Source organism: Equus przewalskii, chromosome 17 (assembly GCF_037783145.1).
Source record: "Equus przewalskii isolate Varuska chromosome 17, EquPr2, whole genome shotgun sequence".
Lineage (NCBI taxonomy): Eukaryota > Metazoa > Chordata > Mammalia > Perissodactyla > Equidae > Equus > Equus przewalskii.
In genome coordinates, this window is record NC_091847.1 from 80,037,445 (window position 1) to 80,054,876 (window position 17,432).

Genomic DNA, 17,432 nt, shown 5'->3' on the forward strand with positions numbered 1-17,432 from the left:
GAAAAGATTAGAGAACTACAAAAGAAATTAATAAATGAATACCAATCCAATTTAAACCAGTCTATTCTTATACTCCCAGTAGATAAAATGAGAGTGAACTAATAATTCTGGTTTTTTTCCTCCTAAAGGTTGGATGATCATAAGCCCAAGGAAACAGTATCTCTTTCCTTTACCTTCTGCAATTTTAAATTGTGGAGAAGTGGTTACTTCAAAAGCTAAGGTCATGAAGACTTTGTAACGTCCTCGTTAGGCTGTGGTCAGGGTGCGATGGGTGAGCTCATGGGCCAGGAGTGGGCTGTGTTTCGGGATAAGCCTCCGGAGCACAAATGGGCATTCTGAATTGTGAGGATTGACAAAATTCACAACTTTTGAGCCAATGACTTTACTTAAGTGAACTTATCTTAATAAAATGTTAAAAATATAGGAATATGCATGTATAGAGATGTTGACAACAGAATTTTCGGGGGCAAAATTTGAAAATAACCAAAATGTTCAACAATAAGGGATTGCTGTGAATTATGGCACTTCCTTATAAAGAAGAGAACGAGGCCATTAAAAATGATATTTTGGAAGCTAATGACTTGGGAAATGCTCTCCATTTAATGTAGATGAAAAGAAGAAGGAACAATTTTGTCCGTACTGTAATTCCAGTTTTGAGAATACTAAACCGTGAGCACACTCATCTGTGAGTGAGGGGACACTGAGTGTCTTTCTTTTCCTTTTTTTAAAATAAAGTATTACTTCTGAATTAGGCTTTCAAAAGCAAACCAACAAAAATGAAAGATGCAGAACAAAGTTATTGAAATAGTCTAATATTCAAAATCTTCTGTGTCTGTCTGATGCCTTTAGTTGGAATAGTTTTAATGACTGGATGGGGCATTTTTGCTTTTTATTCTACCTTAAAATTTGAGGTTGTTTCTAGAGGGAAAAGCATCTTAATCCCCCACACCCTCGCCTCCTGCCTTCTTTCGGAGCATCAGCACCATGGACGCTGCTGCGTATGCCTATGGGGGCCGCAGAGCCCAGTGCCCAGGCCCCGGCCACCCCTCTGCGGGACGGTCCCTCAGACGCTCACCTGGCCTGGGCCTGCTCAGCCACGTCCTTCGGGTTCACGCGGTCCAGCAGCCACGGCCTCCTCCAGCGCCCTGGGATCAGGTTGTGTCTCAGGGGCCTGAGCACCAGTTTTGTGCCCTCCTTTGCTGACACCTGCTGGAGTGGCCAACGTTAAAGGGTGACAGGTCAGTCTAAACAGAATCTTCTTTCCTTGCTTGGGCGGACTCGCCACCATGAAAGTTTCTGGAATTATTTCGCTGACTTTTATGTCCTCAGAAAAATCATCTCCCCTCCTTACTACCTGAATTGCTTCACATTCTCCCTCTATACACATACACAGCGTGTTTCCAAATTAAATGCCCCCCGACTTCCACAGTAACTCCTGCTCCTTGGAGCAACCCAATCTCGTGGAATCCAACAGCTAGAAGGGGCTGTGAAGGAGCACTGTGTCTGTGGCTGCTGACATTCAGGGCTGTGGACGCCTCTGAGAATCGATGCTCACTCGCAGATCTGTCTCCAGGACAATGCTCCTACGTTCACTTCTGTGTGAAATTTCAGTGGATTCACAGACCCCCTGAAGTGCAGCCAGCCACCCCACCTTAAGAACCTCTGCTGAAAGCAAACAGAGGAAGGAGGTGTTTTATGAAAGCATTTTCAGCCCTTGAAAGCTAAAGTGTAATAGCCAAGTGCCCACACGGTGTCAGTCTAACATCGATAAGCCCTGGTTCTCCGCAGGGTTTTAGAAACAGGAAGATCCCAGGCAGTGAACCCGAGGGTCTGGGCTAACAAAGTTTAGTACAGCAACGCCCACTGGAAATAATTTGGCAAGGTCCAGGCACTTGACTTTTGTGGGCCATTCATGAGGGAAAACTCGTTGTGAAGGCCGTTAGTCAGCATCCCTCACTATCATGGTGTTGGAGGGCGAATCACGGAGAAAGTGACCACAAGAACTTAGTCATGACAACAAAGTGTGCTTTCCGGGAAGATTTAAGTGCTCTTTGCTTAAAATTTTCCTACTATCCTGTTTCTCATACTTCTTAAAAAGAGCTGAATTCTCTTGCTAATTATTTATAATTTTCTTTAAAAAACATTTCAAAGGCGACTATGAAGTCTTAGCTTTATTCTCTATCAGTCAAAACTGAGATGGACGGGGCGGCCCCGTGGCCGAGTGGTTAAGTTCTCGCCCTCAACTTGGGTGGCCCAGGGTTTCACTGGTTTGGATCCTGGGCGCAGACATGGCACCGCTCATCAGGCCATGCTGAGCCGGCGTCCCACATGCCACAACCAGAAGGACCTGCAACTAGAATATACAACTATGTACTGGGGGGCTTTGGGGAGAAGAAGTGAAAAAAAAAAAGCTGAGATGGCGATCTTTCTTTTTAGGGCTCAGGAAAAGACATGTTAAAAAAAGACCCAAAAACTTCTCCAAAAATGTACCAGCAACTAGAAACCTTGTTCCATCATTTTTATGAAACCAGAGGCTTTTCTTTTTAATCTGTAGCCATTTCCAATGCCTCTTGCCTCCCTCCGTGTGGGGTTGATGGCTTCAGATTGGACTCATTTGGCCTTTTCTTGTCCTCAAAGGCTTTTATTAAAATCTATAAAGTAAAAAAAAAGCATATTTATATTGAGAAATGCTTATGGTTGAGTTTGCCACTTCCTTAGTCTTAAATATCGTAACATGTGAAAAGAGCAGAATCTGTGGATTTACTGGAGGGAAAGTTGCTTGACCGCAGTATCTTATGCTGATTCATGAATAGCTGGCATGTCGCTTCAGATGTTACCTGGACACGGGGCTCCGTCACAGGGTGGGCCTTTGTGTGAAGACCAGATAAGAAACACACCTGACAGATGTCGAAGTTGAGACACTTCAGACAGTGGTATCTGCCGATTGAAGCAGAGGTACAGCTTACATCACTACCAGTAGGCGAGCAAAGAACAACATTCAGGTGGTGAACGAGTGTCCCCAAAATCCAGGAGATGTCTCAGTATCAAGTGAGCATAAAGTTTCTCCCAGACTTTACAGGGATATTAAATGAATCTGATGTGTTCATTTAATCAAAGAGGCCTTCTGATTGCATCTTTAATAATATGGCATTATGTTAATATAGTTTAAACCAATAAACTATGGTATAGAAGTCTGAGTCATCCCCCAAAATACCAGATGCTTTCTATATGCAGGGTAACGTGGCCTACAACCCTTAGGACGGACCCTTCAGTCTGAAGCCACATCTTGTGTAGCCACACAATGCTATCAAATATTTTGAATTTAGTTCTCAACTTAAAAAAAAACTGGAAGATTTCAATAAAGTTTAAATTCTGGCTTCTCTTAAAAATTCGTGAGATATGATAATATTGGAGCTGCATTCCTCTGTGGTGTTGGGGAAAATAAAACCATAGGCAGAGAATCTAAAATAAACTTGTGTCACTTTCCAGAAATCTGTATGTAGGAACGAATAAAGTGGAAGAGGGGAGTTCCTCTCCAGCCAAAACTGAGTGACAGCCACACCAAGTTTCTTAATACATCGCCCTTGCAGACTAACAACCTGGAATCTCCTGTGGTTGGAGGAGAGCAGGGACTCGGGACCCTCTGGTAAGGAGGGGTGTTTCGTAACACTCAGGGAGAACACTGTGAGAACTCGTAGTCGTGAATTAGTAACTTTTCAAGGTGAGTGGGATCATATCATCTGAAAAGTATCAGGGACCCATACGTTTTTTCTGATATTTTAATTCTCTTCTCCAACTGCGCTGTAGGTAGCACAAAACTATGTCTTCCTCATGAGTGGGAGCAATTGGAGGGCAAAGTGGCAGCTCCTCCTTCTGGATGGGAGATACACTCCCCCATTTGCCACAGTTCCCCCTGGCCCCTCCCTCGTTTACACTGCTTGCCTTGCTCCTGTGACCATCTGAGTTCTCACCCTCCCTCTTAAAAGGTACAAAAAGGGAAATATGGCAAGATCTCTGTGCTCTTCAAATTTCTTATCTTGCTACAAAGAGATGATGTGGAAGCTTGAAGTGCTAACCAGCAAAGTTAGGTAAGATGTGATTAAGTGCCAAATGAGAGGCATGGAAAATAAGTGCCCTAGGAGAGAGGGAGGGAGACCCCTGTGGGCTGGCATGGTCTGAAAAGGTTTCGGGGTGAAGAGAGACTTACGCTAAGCCTAGAACGCTGGGCTGGAGGGGGAAGTGCAGGCAATCCAGGTAAAGAGGAGGAGAAGGTGAGGAGGCTGGAGTGAGGAAGGGTCAGAGCGTGGCAATGTGCCACACCTGCTGGCCACTCCAAAGAACAGAGGAAGAGAGCTTGGCGTGGCCCCGAAGCCAGATGGCAGAGGTCTTCTTACTGCAGTTGTCTGAAGCCAGAGCAGAACATCGGCTCTGTGAGACCAGCCTCCGGCTGCCCTTGTTCCTTGCTTTGCCCCCGACACCCAGTCCCGTGGCAGATACGAATAAATGCTGTTGAATGACTAATAGCGGCTGGCGTTTTTGAGCACTTACTGCGAGGTGGGCATTGTGCCCCTGTGACACAGTTAATCCTCACGGAAGTTCTTTAAGGGAAGGTATTCTATTATCCTCATTGTACAAATCAAGAAACTGAATCAGTTTAAGCAACTTGCACAAAGTTATACGACTACTTAGTAAGTGGTAGAAGTCGGCTTTGAGCCCAGGGACACTGAATGAATGGAGAGCTGGCTGTTTTAACCACTACGATTGACCCCCAGGCAGGAGGCTTGAGCCCCAATCCGCACTCCACCATTAGTAGTGACCGTGGGGTGGAAACGGAAGCTCCTTGTCCTGGAGGATTCCTGGTACGTGGTCGGTTTTCAATAAACATTAGTTGAATGAAATTAAATAATGACTTGGTTTCTTCACGAGGAAAGTGGGGCTGGTAAGCCCCGCCTTCTTGTTTTTACAGAGCTTTGAAAAATATTCAGCCTGCATAATTGGGAAGACGTTCACTTTTTACAAAGTATTTTTACAAGGATTATTTGATGAGCACCCCTTACCGACTGGTTGGTCCAGCCTTGCCGTGCGGGTGCCGCTGACTCCCTAGGACCACACGCAGACCCTGACCCTGCCTTAGCTCCTCCACGTGCTGAAACCACCCACGGGGGTATGAGAAAGGGTGTTGGTGGGTAATGAGCTCGGTCTGTTGTTGATGCGTTTACCAACAGAGAACCAAGTTTTCCCCAACCTCATCTCAACCTCACATGGCTATTCCAGGGCATAAATGCGACACATCCTGCTAAAATCAGACACTGGGCTTCGGAACAATCTGTGGCCTTTGTACCTTTTCTTACTCTAGAAGGTCAAGCCTTTGCCCTATTCCTGCCTAAGATGGCTTTTGACTGTCATCCTCAAAGCAGTGGAAAGATCTGAGTCTCCCACCTCCAAACCCAGCTTTCAGATCTGCCCTTTCCTCCACATGGAGAGCAGACTGGGCGTGAGCTGCTCCCGTGACACCTGATCTTCCCTTTGGGTCCAAGGAAGGTTCTCAGTCGTCTGCACAGGGAGGCAGCTGAGCATCATGGCCGTAGGCAGGGACGCTGAATTCAGACCCCAGCCTCCGCCACTTGCTGACCGTGTGAATTTAAGCAAGTTATTTAGCTTCTCTGCAAATTAGCGATACTTATACCATCTTTTATATAGGATTGTAACAAGTCATAAATGAAACGATCTGTCTGAACCACTCAGCCTAACACTTGTTTAACAGTTACTAAATGTAAGCTATTATTATTATTGTAATTCTTATAAATGGTTCCAAAATATTTAAAAGGATTTTTGTAACAAAAGAAAAGCTTTTTTCCTCTTAGAGGAATGAAAAATGTCTGCTGGTCAGACTGTGTCAATGGAAGAATTTAATATTGCATTAATTACAGAAGATAAAATATAATTTAGTATCGACCAGAATCCCTCATACAGAAAATTACTGACCCAAAAATATCAACTGAGCTCTGGATGTGTGAGAAGGATCCCAGATCTGGAGAGACACAGCTCCAGCTCGACCCATTTGGAGCGTGACTGCCTGAGTAATACTGAAGAGAGACCATACCTCAGCCCGGTGATCGGGAAGTCCCTGCAGATCCCACACCGAGCAGGGCGAGTGACCGTTTCAGTGGCTGACAGTCGGTGGCAGGTCGGCAGCCACTGGAGGATGGGAGGCTCAGCCTGTAACCAGGACAGGAATTTCTCCTCTTTGATTGCTGGGCTCAACACCTGGGAAACAGTGGCACCCTTAGATGTGTTTCTAAGCACGACCTTGGTTTCTAGTGTAGATGACAATGTACTTTCATCTTCCTTTCCGGCTCTGTTTGCATCAGCTCTACCAAAGAAGTTTATCACATGAAAAGCCAGAGGCCAATCCCCCTCCTAAATCAGGTTGTCTGGGATGCTGTGTGGAGTAAGGGGTCTGCAACTTAAATCAGTCAGCAAACGTGTCTGCCACCAACTCCAGGGACATCCCCATGACACTCACCCCTTGGAAACAGCTGCGTACAGCGCTTTCCACAGAGGACGGGACACGACTCTCCCCCACTACAGTTGGGATCTGCAGGAGGCAAGAAACCCCAGGTCAGCTGTTAGAAAATGCAGAAATACATGGCCATGGGAATCAGCATGCCCGAGTGGCGGTGCCTACAGCACGGAGTCACCAGTATTTGGTGTCTGAGGCTAGGTGAACTGTCTCAATCCAAGCTGACAAGATATCTGTGGGTTTTGTGCGATGCATGAACAGAGACAATGAACACACAAGTGGGGAGAAGAGGGGCGGGAGAGGGAAGTCTGGGAACAGGGTGGTACAGGGGTGCTTCCATTGTTTCTCTTCTCACGACCCCAGGCAAATTGTTTTAACCTTTCCTTTCCAAGGTGACCTCGGGATCACATGTGACGACGATACTGTATTCAAGGTCGGAGTAGTTTTAAGGAAAATCTTTTCAAACACTTTCACATCATCTCATTTTAACAAACGTCAATTTCTGAGCTAGGGCAGTAATCATTATTCTTGTTTAAAGCAAGTGGTGGTGAAATTTGATATTTTGCTCAAGGTGAAAAAAAAAGCGAATTAGCTGCAGCATTGAGATCTCTCTCCAGGACTCCTGACTCTGTTGGGGGGTTCTCACAAGGCTTTGCCACACCCAACCTCATGTGTGTCCCACTGGCTCCATCTACACTACCTCCATCAATGGTTTCCATTTTTCACCATAAGGACTAAGAACCCCTTGTGACTGTGCCAAGAGGGCCAGGGACTTGGCTCTGATTATCCATATGCACAGATACGTGTACCTGTCACCTCCATTTACGCCCATTTGCTTGCGGGTCCTAATTTCACGTCTGATGTCTTCACAGCACAGGCTGTCAGCCGGCATTGCCTGCAAGCTCAGAAGTAATTTCAAAGACGCCCCCTGCTGAGTCCATCAACTCGAATAAACATTCTTCTAATCAGGAAAGTGGCACTTAGAACCACTTTGCCGACAATTAGCCAGGCAGAAGTCAATAAACATTTGTGTAATAGCGACAAGATGGCTTGTGCTTTAAATTGATAATAACCCCGTCACCAGCTGAACATAAGTAACAACTCGTTCCATTATTTGGCTTTTGTCTGAAAAAATAACTCCTTCCCCGCACTCTGGCCTGTGACTGCCGATGGACCAGCTGGCCCACTTACCTGGGCGGGGTCCTTGAGCTCTGGGGAAGGAGTTTAACCTCTTTTGTAAAATAAGGGAGTAGGTCAGAGGAGATTGACTGGCCAGCTCTGTGATTTTGACACCAGTCAAAAGAAAATTCACTTGTAGTGGGTTTTAACCCACATTTTTGGCTTTAAGTGTGTGCACAACGATTTTGTGGATTAATCGCCCATTTAACTAATTTCTTTCAGGTGTTCCACGGAAGAATTAACTGTGGCTAGACAGCATGCTGGCAGGAGCAGAACGCCACTTGAAATGATAATTAGGATTCTTGAGTCGGGGGGGTGTGAATCACACCTGGGGCCTGGAATTTTCTGTGGGACTCCATCTCTGAGTTCTTATAAAAGTCAATGGGATGATAATTTGCTATGCAAATCTGTACCTTCCTGACGGCTTTTTCAGGAGCAGACTAATGCAGGCAGGAGACGGTGTGGGGAGCTGCCACTTCAGCAGCTCACCGACCTCAGCTGTGCCTGGAACGGGGGCAGATTTTTAAGGCCTGTTCATGGCTGCCGGCCTGGGGTCAGCTGTGGTGGTCAGGAAGCGAGCACAAGGACTCCCACAGAAGGAGAACGCCCCCAATACGAGTTCTTCCCTCACATCCTCCTAAACCCTCCAGTCTTACAACTCTGAGTGCATAGACGGGTGGAGAGAGTTTCCCACTCTCCTGGCTCCCCACCAGCTTGAGTCCTGGGATGCTGGAATTGCTGGGCTAGTGCCTCTGCTACGGTGGCTCCTTGAGACACGCCTGAGAGTCAGCAGAAAAATGGCAATGGGGTCCCTGGTCGCCGCCACCACCAGCACAGCTCTGAAACAACTACCCCAGATGTTTTAACCTTAAACATTGTAAAAAAAGAAAATCATTCTATTTAAGAAATATGAACATCTTAAATATTGTTTGGAATTTCCAGAATAAATTAGATAACTATTATGATCAATAAGAACATAAAGTATTAATATGAAGACCAAGTCAAAGCGAAGGTAATTTTGGATGAGGTTTTCCAAACCATGTTCCCTGTCCTAGAGTTTTGATGATCTTCCTCTTTACTCACCCCTTGCCCCATCATGACTATCCCCAGTTGGGGATCTTTGGTCCTGAACGGTGCCAGAATATGCCACCCCAAAATATGCCTTTTTGACATAGATTATTTTGAGCTAAAAGCCATTGAGAACCTGCAGATGCAGGAAAAGTTCTAAAAATAGGGCACAAATTTTCCTTTTGCAAAAGACATGTACATTTATAAAGAAAATTTCCATTTGCTGAAGACGTCTCCCTCTCCTTACCAGGAAGAGGAGGACTCTCAACAATTTTTATCAAATGGAGAAGGCATCAACTTAAATCTGTGTAACAAACCTTACTAAACAACCCTGTTTACCATACTTTTCCTGGTCACCTTCTTATTACTTGCCTCCCCCACCCAGAGGCCCAGGTCCCCTTTCCTTTGTTCAGCCTCAGATGGTATGTAAGCCTGAGTCCTAACCACCCCTTTGAGTTACTCATCACTGTGTGCTCCCATGTGTACACACCAGGCACACGTTAATAACCTTATTGGTCATAAGTAAATTTCATGACCAATTTTTTTGAAAATCAGTGGCCCGGCCCTTCTCCATAGTCTATCTGAGTCTGGAAGTTCTGCTGAAACCTGTCCACCATGGGTGACCCTGCTGCTTTCTGACATACCAGTTGCAGAGCTTTCAGCATCACAGCAACATGCAGCCATCACAGTATGACAGCCGACAGATGGTGGTGTGGTTCCCTGACTGGGACACAAACCCGGGCCATGGGGGTGAGAGCGCTGAATCTTACCCACTAGACCACCAGGGCTGGCAGGGGAAAGCATATATATAGGTAATAATTGCAACAAAATTTGACAAGTGCTATAAGAAAGTTATGCACAGGGAATAAGAACTTTTAGTGAGGAGGTGGCTAATATTTGAATCATCTTGACAGATGAACAGCATTTGTCAAGTGAAAGGATAGCAGGGGTGTTGCAGTAGATGGAGCTGTGTGAGTCAGACATGGAGAGCTTGGTGCGTGCCGGGTACAGCAAGGATTTTGATATTGAAGAATGAAAAGGATGAGGAGTGAAAGGAAAGATTGAACATGATGGAATAAGCAAAAGAAACCACTGGATAGCTTTTCAGTGGGGATTATCTGAACCTATAGAGATGTCATCGTTGTCTTTGACTAGGCTCTTTCACAACTCTGTAGAAATTAAAGTTAAGTTGTGAGTAACTGATCGAAATGCAAATAATCCTTATCTATAGACAAACAAATAAATTCTGTTCTAGTTGAGGAACAACCCTCCCCTTCCCCCAAAAGCCAGCCTTGCCTTCACCTGCAAATTCATTTTATTATGCCTAATCTATCCGTTTGTCTGTTCTTTGGATATTTCTTTCAACTAATGTTAACATCTTATTGGAGCCCTCTTTTAATTAATAAGTTAAATAAATTTTTGGACACACGTTCATGTTATATTTGTGGGACAATCATCATTTTATCTCTTTTTGAAAATAGAAAGATTGGGTCAAATCATGAAAGCTTTTCTTATGATGCTGAGTTTAAGCTTTATTCTGTAGACATGAATGTCCAATGAAGAATTTTAGGTGTGAGGGTGGCATTTGCATTTTGGAAAAGTCGCTGGCTTCCGTGTGGAGGTGGAGAGAGGAGAAGCTTGGGTTGGGGAACCTGGTTAGGCAGTGATCGCCCGGATCAGCCTATCCTCCGATGACAGCAGCAGCTGCAAGGGGGGGAGCTGCATAGAGAGCTGTGTTGAGGTAGAATTGACACCGTAAAAATCAGATTCTTTAATAACAACGTGGCTAATAAAACTGGGACAAATTTAGAATTCTTAAGTATTAGAGATTTACCTGCTGTAGGTCTACCAGTAGGTTTCTCAGAACCCTTCGAGTCATGCGTGCCCCAGAATCATTAGCTCCCCTGTAGCTTCCTGCATAGAGCTGAAAAAGAGCTGGACACACAAGGGGGAAAGAAATCTTTAAAATGAATACTTGCAATATAGCTTCAAAGAGTCCGCGCTTTGAATTCTAAACAGTTCATTTGCGAGTATGGAAGGGAAAGTTGTATTTCTTGATTATTCGCTTGCTATTTTGAAGGCTTCCCACACCAGATAGTTTGATAACTAATAAAAACCCATGCACATTTCAACCCCTTGATAGCACGTTGATGATGAAGACCATGACGGTGGTAAACGGCAATTTGAGGAGAGTCCCCATCTTTAAGGGAATAATACCTGCTTGTGTCTGAATAACCCCTCCACAAGTAAATATCAGGGATAACCAAATTACGAATAACTGAAAGCATAGACGACATCTTGAAAAATGCCAAGTCGTGCGGAGTACATGCCGGACAAGAGCTGCGTGGCGGCATGTGGGAGGAGTGAAGAGGATGCGTCAGAGACCTGCCCACAGCGCTGCAGACACTCCCACCCCCACGTCTGTTACCTCTGTATTTTGTAAGTGGGCTGTCCCCGGAGAGGGCGATCAGGGCCGCGGCTGCAGGGGTGAGCTTGACAAAGCTGGTTCTGGTGCTGCGTGGCAACAACAGAGACAAGAACGGGGAAAGCTCTTGGTGAAGAGCTTTCTAAAAACCGAAACTATTTATGGCGTTTCTGACATGGGGCTACAAGTTCAAGCTTTTCACGGTCTGTTTTCCTCTATCTGGAATTTACCAGGGCTAAGAATTGGATTAAAATATTTCATCATTCATTCATTCATGTGTTCAGCAAATATTTACTGGGTGCCTCCTGTGTGCTGAGCACTGAACCAGGCACCGGGGACACAGAGGCATACCCTGTCTTCAAGGAGGAGGAGCCTCACTCCCTCAGGACTCACGTGTCTGAGACCAAACAACAGAGACGAGGACTAGAAGGCAGACAAAAGGAGCACACATTTATGTGAAAAAATCCGCCAGTTCACGGGCCCTCACTGGGGCCTAATCATCCTTCAACCACTGGCTGTGCGTTCCCAAACCTACAGAGCAGCATATCAAGGGCAGGAGGATTGCTAGCGGCGGGCACTGATGTTAGAAACGACTCTCAAAAGCTTTATGCTGAAGGAGGCTGGAATTATGAAAAAACAACTTGAGAACATGTTTATATATTTTTTGTTCAATAAAAAAATAATAATAAACTAGAAAAGTAAATCCTGTAAGGAATTTGCCAGACAGTTAAACTGTGCTTGCCTCTGGAAGGCAGATTTTTGGGTGATGTTTCTTCTTCTTTACTCTTTTTCTGTGCTTTCTAAATGTTTTATGTTTACTATGACCTTTAAAAAGTCCATTCTAAAGGATGAGGCCTACTGGGTCAAGACCACATAAAGGAAACACAATGAAGTGGGACGGAAGAACGGTAAACCCCAGAGCCAGAGAAACACACACACAGACACACACACTCACTCACACCACTGATTCCTGGGCATGCATAACCAAGCCTTTGACAGGGTTTAAACTGGCTTGCAGCTGCAATGGACTAAATGTGTGTGTCCCCCTGGAAAGTCATATGTTGAAACCTAACCCCCAATCTGACGGGATTTGGAGGTGGGGCCTTTGGGAGGTGATTAGGTCCTAAGGATGGAGCGTCATGAATGGGATTAGCGCTCTCACAAAAGAGACCCTGGAGAGCTCCCTCAACCCTCCTGCCATGTGAGGACACAGGGAGAAGAGGCTCCTCTGTGAACCAGGAAGCTTGTCCCCACCAGACACCAAATCTGCCAGCGCCTTGACCTTAGACTTCCAGCCTCCAGAACTGTGAGAAATAAATGTGCGTTGTTTAATGCCCCAGTCCATGGTGTTTGTGTTGCAGCAGCCCAAACAGACTAAGACAACAGGTTAGCCAACCATGCACAGGTTATTCACCCTTACTCCACCTGAGAAACAAAACAAAGACTGATAATTGGTTACACAGAAATGAGCAAAGAAGGAAGTTTCCAGGGCCTCCGGAGAAAAGTGTCATTTTTCTTATGGACAGATCTACAATCGCCCCAGCGAAAGATGAGCACGCTGCTCTAGAGTGGAAGGCAGTTTCTGTGAGAGATAAGTAATGTGGATTTTTTCCCCCTTTTTGCTATCCACGGGTCATTTATATTAATGAAGCTCATAAACATGTACTTCTCCATTCCCCTCCCGAATGAGTAATACATTTGTGGAAAACAAGCCTTCTTACGTATCAAACCTTAAGCCACTATTAGACAATACACATGGTCAGGGACCAGAGGTGACTCAACACCGGCCTTGAGGTCACAGCGTGACCACCACACGCTCACCTGTCGTACAGGGCTGTGAGAAGGCTCAGGGTGAGCTCCGAAGCTCTGGGATGCACCTGGCCTGGGTTTTCCACACTGACTCTCCGAAACAGCTCCTGGAGGGTCTGAAGAAGCTGCTGCACAGAGAAGGGGCTCTCTCTTGCTTCCCAGAAGCATTGCCGTAGTAGGACATGCCGAATCAGAGAACTGTGAACCAAGTCCACTGCAGGAAGCAAACGCAGAACTGAGTCTTATTTTCTGATGGGAATAAAAGGCTTCGAACAAAGCTCATGTCACCTAGGGTTTAATGAAGACTGTTTTGTTATGGCAGCTATTTTCTCTAAAGGGCATTAGAGATGGCCACAACTTGGATACACATCTCTTGTGCACGGTTCAGGCGTTACTCTTGTGACAGTCTATTTGATTTTGGAAAAGTACATCTGTTAGTAAAGTGTGGTTATTACATTATTCCCAGCATAACCTTGAGGATGTGGCTCTACAGAATGAAGTTGAAAGGGAAGGAAGTGAGAAACTTGAAAAATAGCTTCCAAGAAAGTTAGGACACTGTGGTGAGGGGTCGGGAAAAGCATTTGTGTGCTCGTTATTAAGCGGATTGAGCAAACTTTCCTTTCATATTCAAACACCATCTTTTTTGTCAGCAGCTGAGCTTCAGAAGGAATATTGTGGGTTAAAATGCAGTTGCCTGACCTAAAAACCCAGTGATCTTTATAAGAGAGCTGCTGAATCAGCAGACCCGTTACGTCCCACCCTTGCCTCGGTAATATTTAATTTTCATCTTGGTTCCATCAGTATTGTTGTCTAGGCAAGGCACCTAATAAAACCAAAGTTGCTTACAAAAAATAATGGTTAATTTCTTATGTATTTTTTATCACCTTCTCCTAAAAATTTTACAAGGCAATGAACAGAAGAAGAATGAACTAGAACTAACCCTATGGTTTCTTGCAGACAGAGGATGACAGGCAAAATTAATAAACACCACTTGCACCATCCGAGAGAGGAGGATGTCAGCGGCACCAAGAGCTGCTGGCGTTTAAAATGCTTCAGTCCGTGAAATGATAAAACCCTGGCTTCTCTCTACTTCCTAAATCAACCTCACAGATAAGAAATCTAGCAAGTATAATAAAAATTTTTATTTGTTCTCCGGTACTGCTTTTAAGGGGAGAGTCTAAGGTTTTCAGGATGTGACTTTAATAAAAACCTGGCTGCAGGTGGCGGAGGGGGCAAACGTTTATCGTCACTCGATCGCAAACGCATCCCTCGGCCTGGCGTGCTGTGCGTGGACGTTCCTGTCTTCCGCCGAGAGCTCCGTGTTGCAGCAAAACAGATAACGGTGGTGTCCGTTAATCTCACCGCGGCGTTTGTGCGGCGACGCTCTCCAGACCCTGCGCCTGGAGCTTTATCTCAGCGTCTGGAGTTTTTGCTTTCAAATTCTTGTTTGGCTATCTTTGCTAGGTAGAACTTTTCAACTACTGATTTTGTGTATTCTTAATATTTCCCACGAGTGTTATTTACATGCACTGTTTCTGATGCCAGGGATAAGAAGAAGTTTGAAAACGTGCATCCTCAAATTACACTGTTTGAACGCACCCAGGCGCTAGTGATGGAAGGCGCCACCGACAGCGCCTGCCAGCCTCCTCTCAGGGAGACGTTCTCCAGAAAGATGGCATCAGTGCGGGAAAACTTTTAGTGAGCATATTCTGCCTTTGGTTGATCTCTGGAATAATAAATGGGCTAAAAGTGAGTTTATTCGTCTACATCAGTGATTTTTTTAAAAACTCTTTTTTTAAAGCCAAGAATCCCTTCTTCAAAGGACCCTTATGCAAAAATGCAGAGTGGGAAACAGGGAGGCGGAGTTGTCCTGGTTGAGGGGACCGTCTTTGGGGTTTTCTGGCTTGCTTTTACCTCTTCTTCCCAGCTTTTGATCCCTTTCCTGCCCCACTTCATACCGTGCACACTTTGTGAAGCACAGTTTGAAAGATACTAGTCTAGGGGCCAGCCCAGTGGCGCAGCGGTTAAGTGCGCACGTTCTGCTTCAGCGGCCCCGGTTCGCCGGTTTGGACCCCCGGTTTGGACATGGCACCACTTGGCAAGCCATGCTGTGATAGGCATCCCACATATAAAGTAGAGGAAGATGGGCACAGATGTTAGCTCAGGGCCAGTCTTCCTCAGCAAAAAGAGGGGGATTGGCAGCAGATGTTAGCTCAGGGCTAATCTTCCTCAAAAAATTAAATTAAATTAAAAAAATAAAATAATTTAAAAAAAGAAAGTTAGTGGTCTATATAACTTATTAGGCAGAAGGCAAAAATATTAAAAAAGTCAATCTTCAGGAGAAATGTCATCTATAACAGCTTCTTTTAGGTCTGGTACGATAAATGTCATAAATCATTTCACAAGAAGTGATTTTTTTTAATGCAGTATGGAAGTTAGACATCAATAACTTTAGATATGCTGAAGGCCTGTTGTTTTTCACAGCTAGGATCCAAGATATTTCATTTTGGAGAATTTTTACAGGATAAACATTTTTGCTGTATTTTACCTTATTTTGCCTACATAGGAAAAGAAAACTGTAGCAGTCAATCAGATATAAACAATGCAAAAGAGCAGATATCAGGGAATTCTTGAGATAGTTTTAAAATTTATGGCTCAAGGTTTATTCATCTGAACCTATTTTTGCATGTTCAAAAAGAGATAAGCGGTACAACTTCAAAATGCAAATCTTATGTAGTAGAAGGAATTTTAAATTTCATACTTGAGTCTACAAGCACAGATTCTATACTAACTTATTTTGTAATTTTATTTTGTGTCAATATTGGTATCCTGAAAAGGAAACCAAAAAAAATTTCCAGAAACCAAGTAAGAAAAACTTTTAAAAAATCAAAATCCTCATCCACAAGTCATTTTCTCTTGTCAGTTGGAGAAGCTACATGGGAGTTGAACACACATGGTGACCCTCCCACCCCATGCTCTCTGTTGAAATTGGAGTAAATGCCCAGATCCAGCCTTGTGGAGTCCGCTGTCACTCCCATGGGGAGTTCCTGCTTGCTTTGTGAATTTTACATCACACATCAGGATCAGATTATTTCAAGTGTTTCAGGAAGCTGTACTTACACTGGCAGAGAGTTTGCACCGATCGCAGTTTGAAGGCTGTTCTATAAATGGAATTCTCAGTCCTCTGAAGAGCATCTGGAAAGAAAACATGGGATATCGTGGATACAGGGCCATCTCCTTGGATACAGCCCACACCCTGGAAGGGAATCCTAGAGGCAGTGCACCCCCACCTTATTTTGCGGGTGAGGAAATCAAGGGGTAGAGCTCTCTCTCCTACCTGGGAACAAACGATCATGGGCCACAGCCTCCTGGGCTGCAGGTGACCCTGGAGAGCACCCTCTGAGGCCACCAAACTAAGGAGTAGTCCTTCACGAATCTGTCCACGTTTTATATAAGAAGGAAACGGCCTTATGAAACAGAATAGAAAACTACATGTGGAATGTAAACTCCATTTTGTTAATACATTCTAGGCACATGTGCACATATGCATTTGTGTGTATATGAAACGACTCAAAAGCTATCTATCCATTCATCTGTTTAGCAAATATTTATTGAGCTCTTACTAGATGGCCCTGGCACGTTGCCAGACCCTTGAAATGTAGCAGTTAACAAAACACAAAAGTCCCCACCTGTGCAGCTTAATTTCTGGCGGCATTCACCCAATTGTTAACAGTGGGTGTCTCTGAGCGCTTGAATTCTTAGTGTTTATAGTTATTTTTTTTCTACCTGTTGATATTACCTAAATTTTCAATAAAAAGCACGTGTTGTTTTTATAATCAGAAAAGAACGATTAAGACACCTTCTTCTGACGGCCGCCACCAGCGTCCCTGCAGCAGCGGCCGGCGTTTCCAAGCACCTGTGATCTGGAGTCACGCCTCGTTCTGTTCCGCCCTTCCTCCTTTGGAGAAATTAGTTTCCTTTTTGATCTTCAGTTTATTGATCAGATAAATAGGGACTATAACACATTCCTTGTAAGGTATTTGCATGATTTAAATAAGAAAATACAGGCAGTTATCTATCTTACTTCCACCGAAGATCTACAATTTAAACTTGTTCTATCGATCCTCCAAATTTGATTTTCATCTAGTTTAAAAGACGTGTAGCAATCTCACAGCAGAGCTTTTTGTTGCCTGACTGAAATGGTCAGTCCTCATGTCCAGAAAAAGTAAAACCTGAAAGAACGCCTTTGACCACTAAGCTTATAAGCTTTATCTTATCGAGACTTAAAATTCTCAAAATTACAAATTTAGGAAATATCTCTTGGGTTTCTACTATGTGCCAGGCCTTGCTTCTAGAGAAGTTATCATAAAATAGCTATTCCTATTTATTAATTTACTCATTAATTTGCCACACACACAAACACACGCC

The 17,432-nt window shown here is 44.4% G+C and overlaps 1 protein-coding gene and 1 long non-coding RNA gene across 2 annotated transcripts in view; one reads left to right on the top strand and one right to left on the bottom strand.

Moving 5' to 3' along the window:
* Nucleotides 1-17,432, bottom strand: part of DYTN (dystrotelin) — a 56,943-nt gene that overhangs the window by 38,115 nt on the left and 1,396 nt on the right. The window contains exons 2-10 of the mRNA XM_070579469.1: nt 16,342-16,389; nt 16,125-16,199; nt 13,017-13,218; nt 11,199-11,284; nt 10,605-10,705; nt 6,527-6,598; nt 6,104-6,267; nt 2,838-2,937; nt 1,076-1,206 (exon numbers count right to left, since the gene is read on the bottom strand). Of these exons, the coding sequence (XP_070435570.1) occupies nt 1,076-1,206; nt 2,838-2,937; nt 6,104-6,267; nt 6,527-6,598; nt 10,605-10,705; nt 11,199-11,284; nt 13,017-13,218; nt 16,125-16,199; nt 16,342-16,389 (979 nt within the window). The remainder of the gene's footprint in view (nt 1-1,075; nt 1,207-2,837; nt 2,938-6,103; nt 6,268-6,526; nt 6,599-10,604; nt 10,706-11,198; nt 11,285-13,016; nt 13,219-16,124; nt 16,200-16,341; nt 16,390-17,432) is intronic.
* LOC139076857 (uncharacterized) lies at nt 14,299-14,757 on the top strand. The gene is made up of 2 exons (XR_011528874.1): nt 14,299-14,468; nt 14,550-14,757. It is a non-coding gene; the product is annotated as an uncharacterized lncRNA (long non-coding RNA).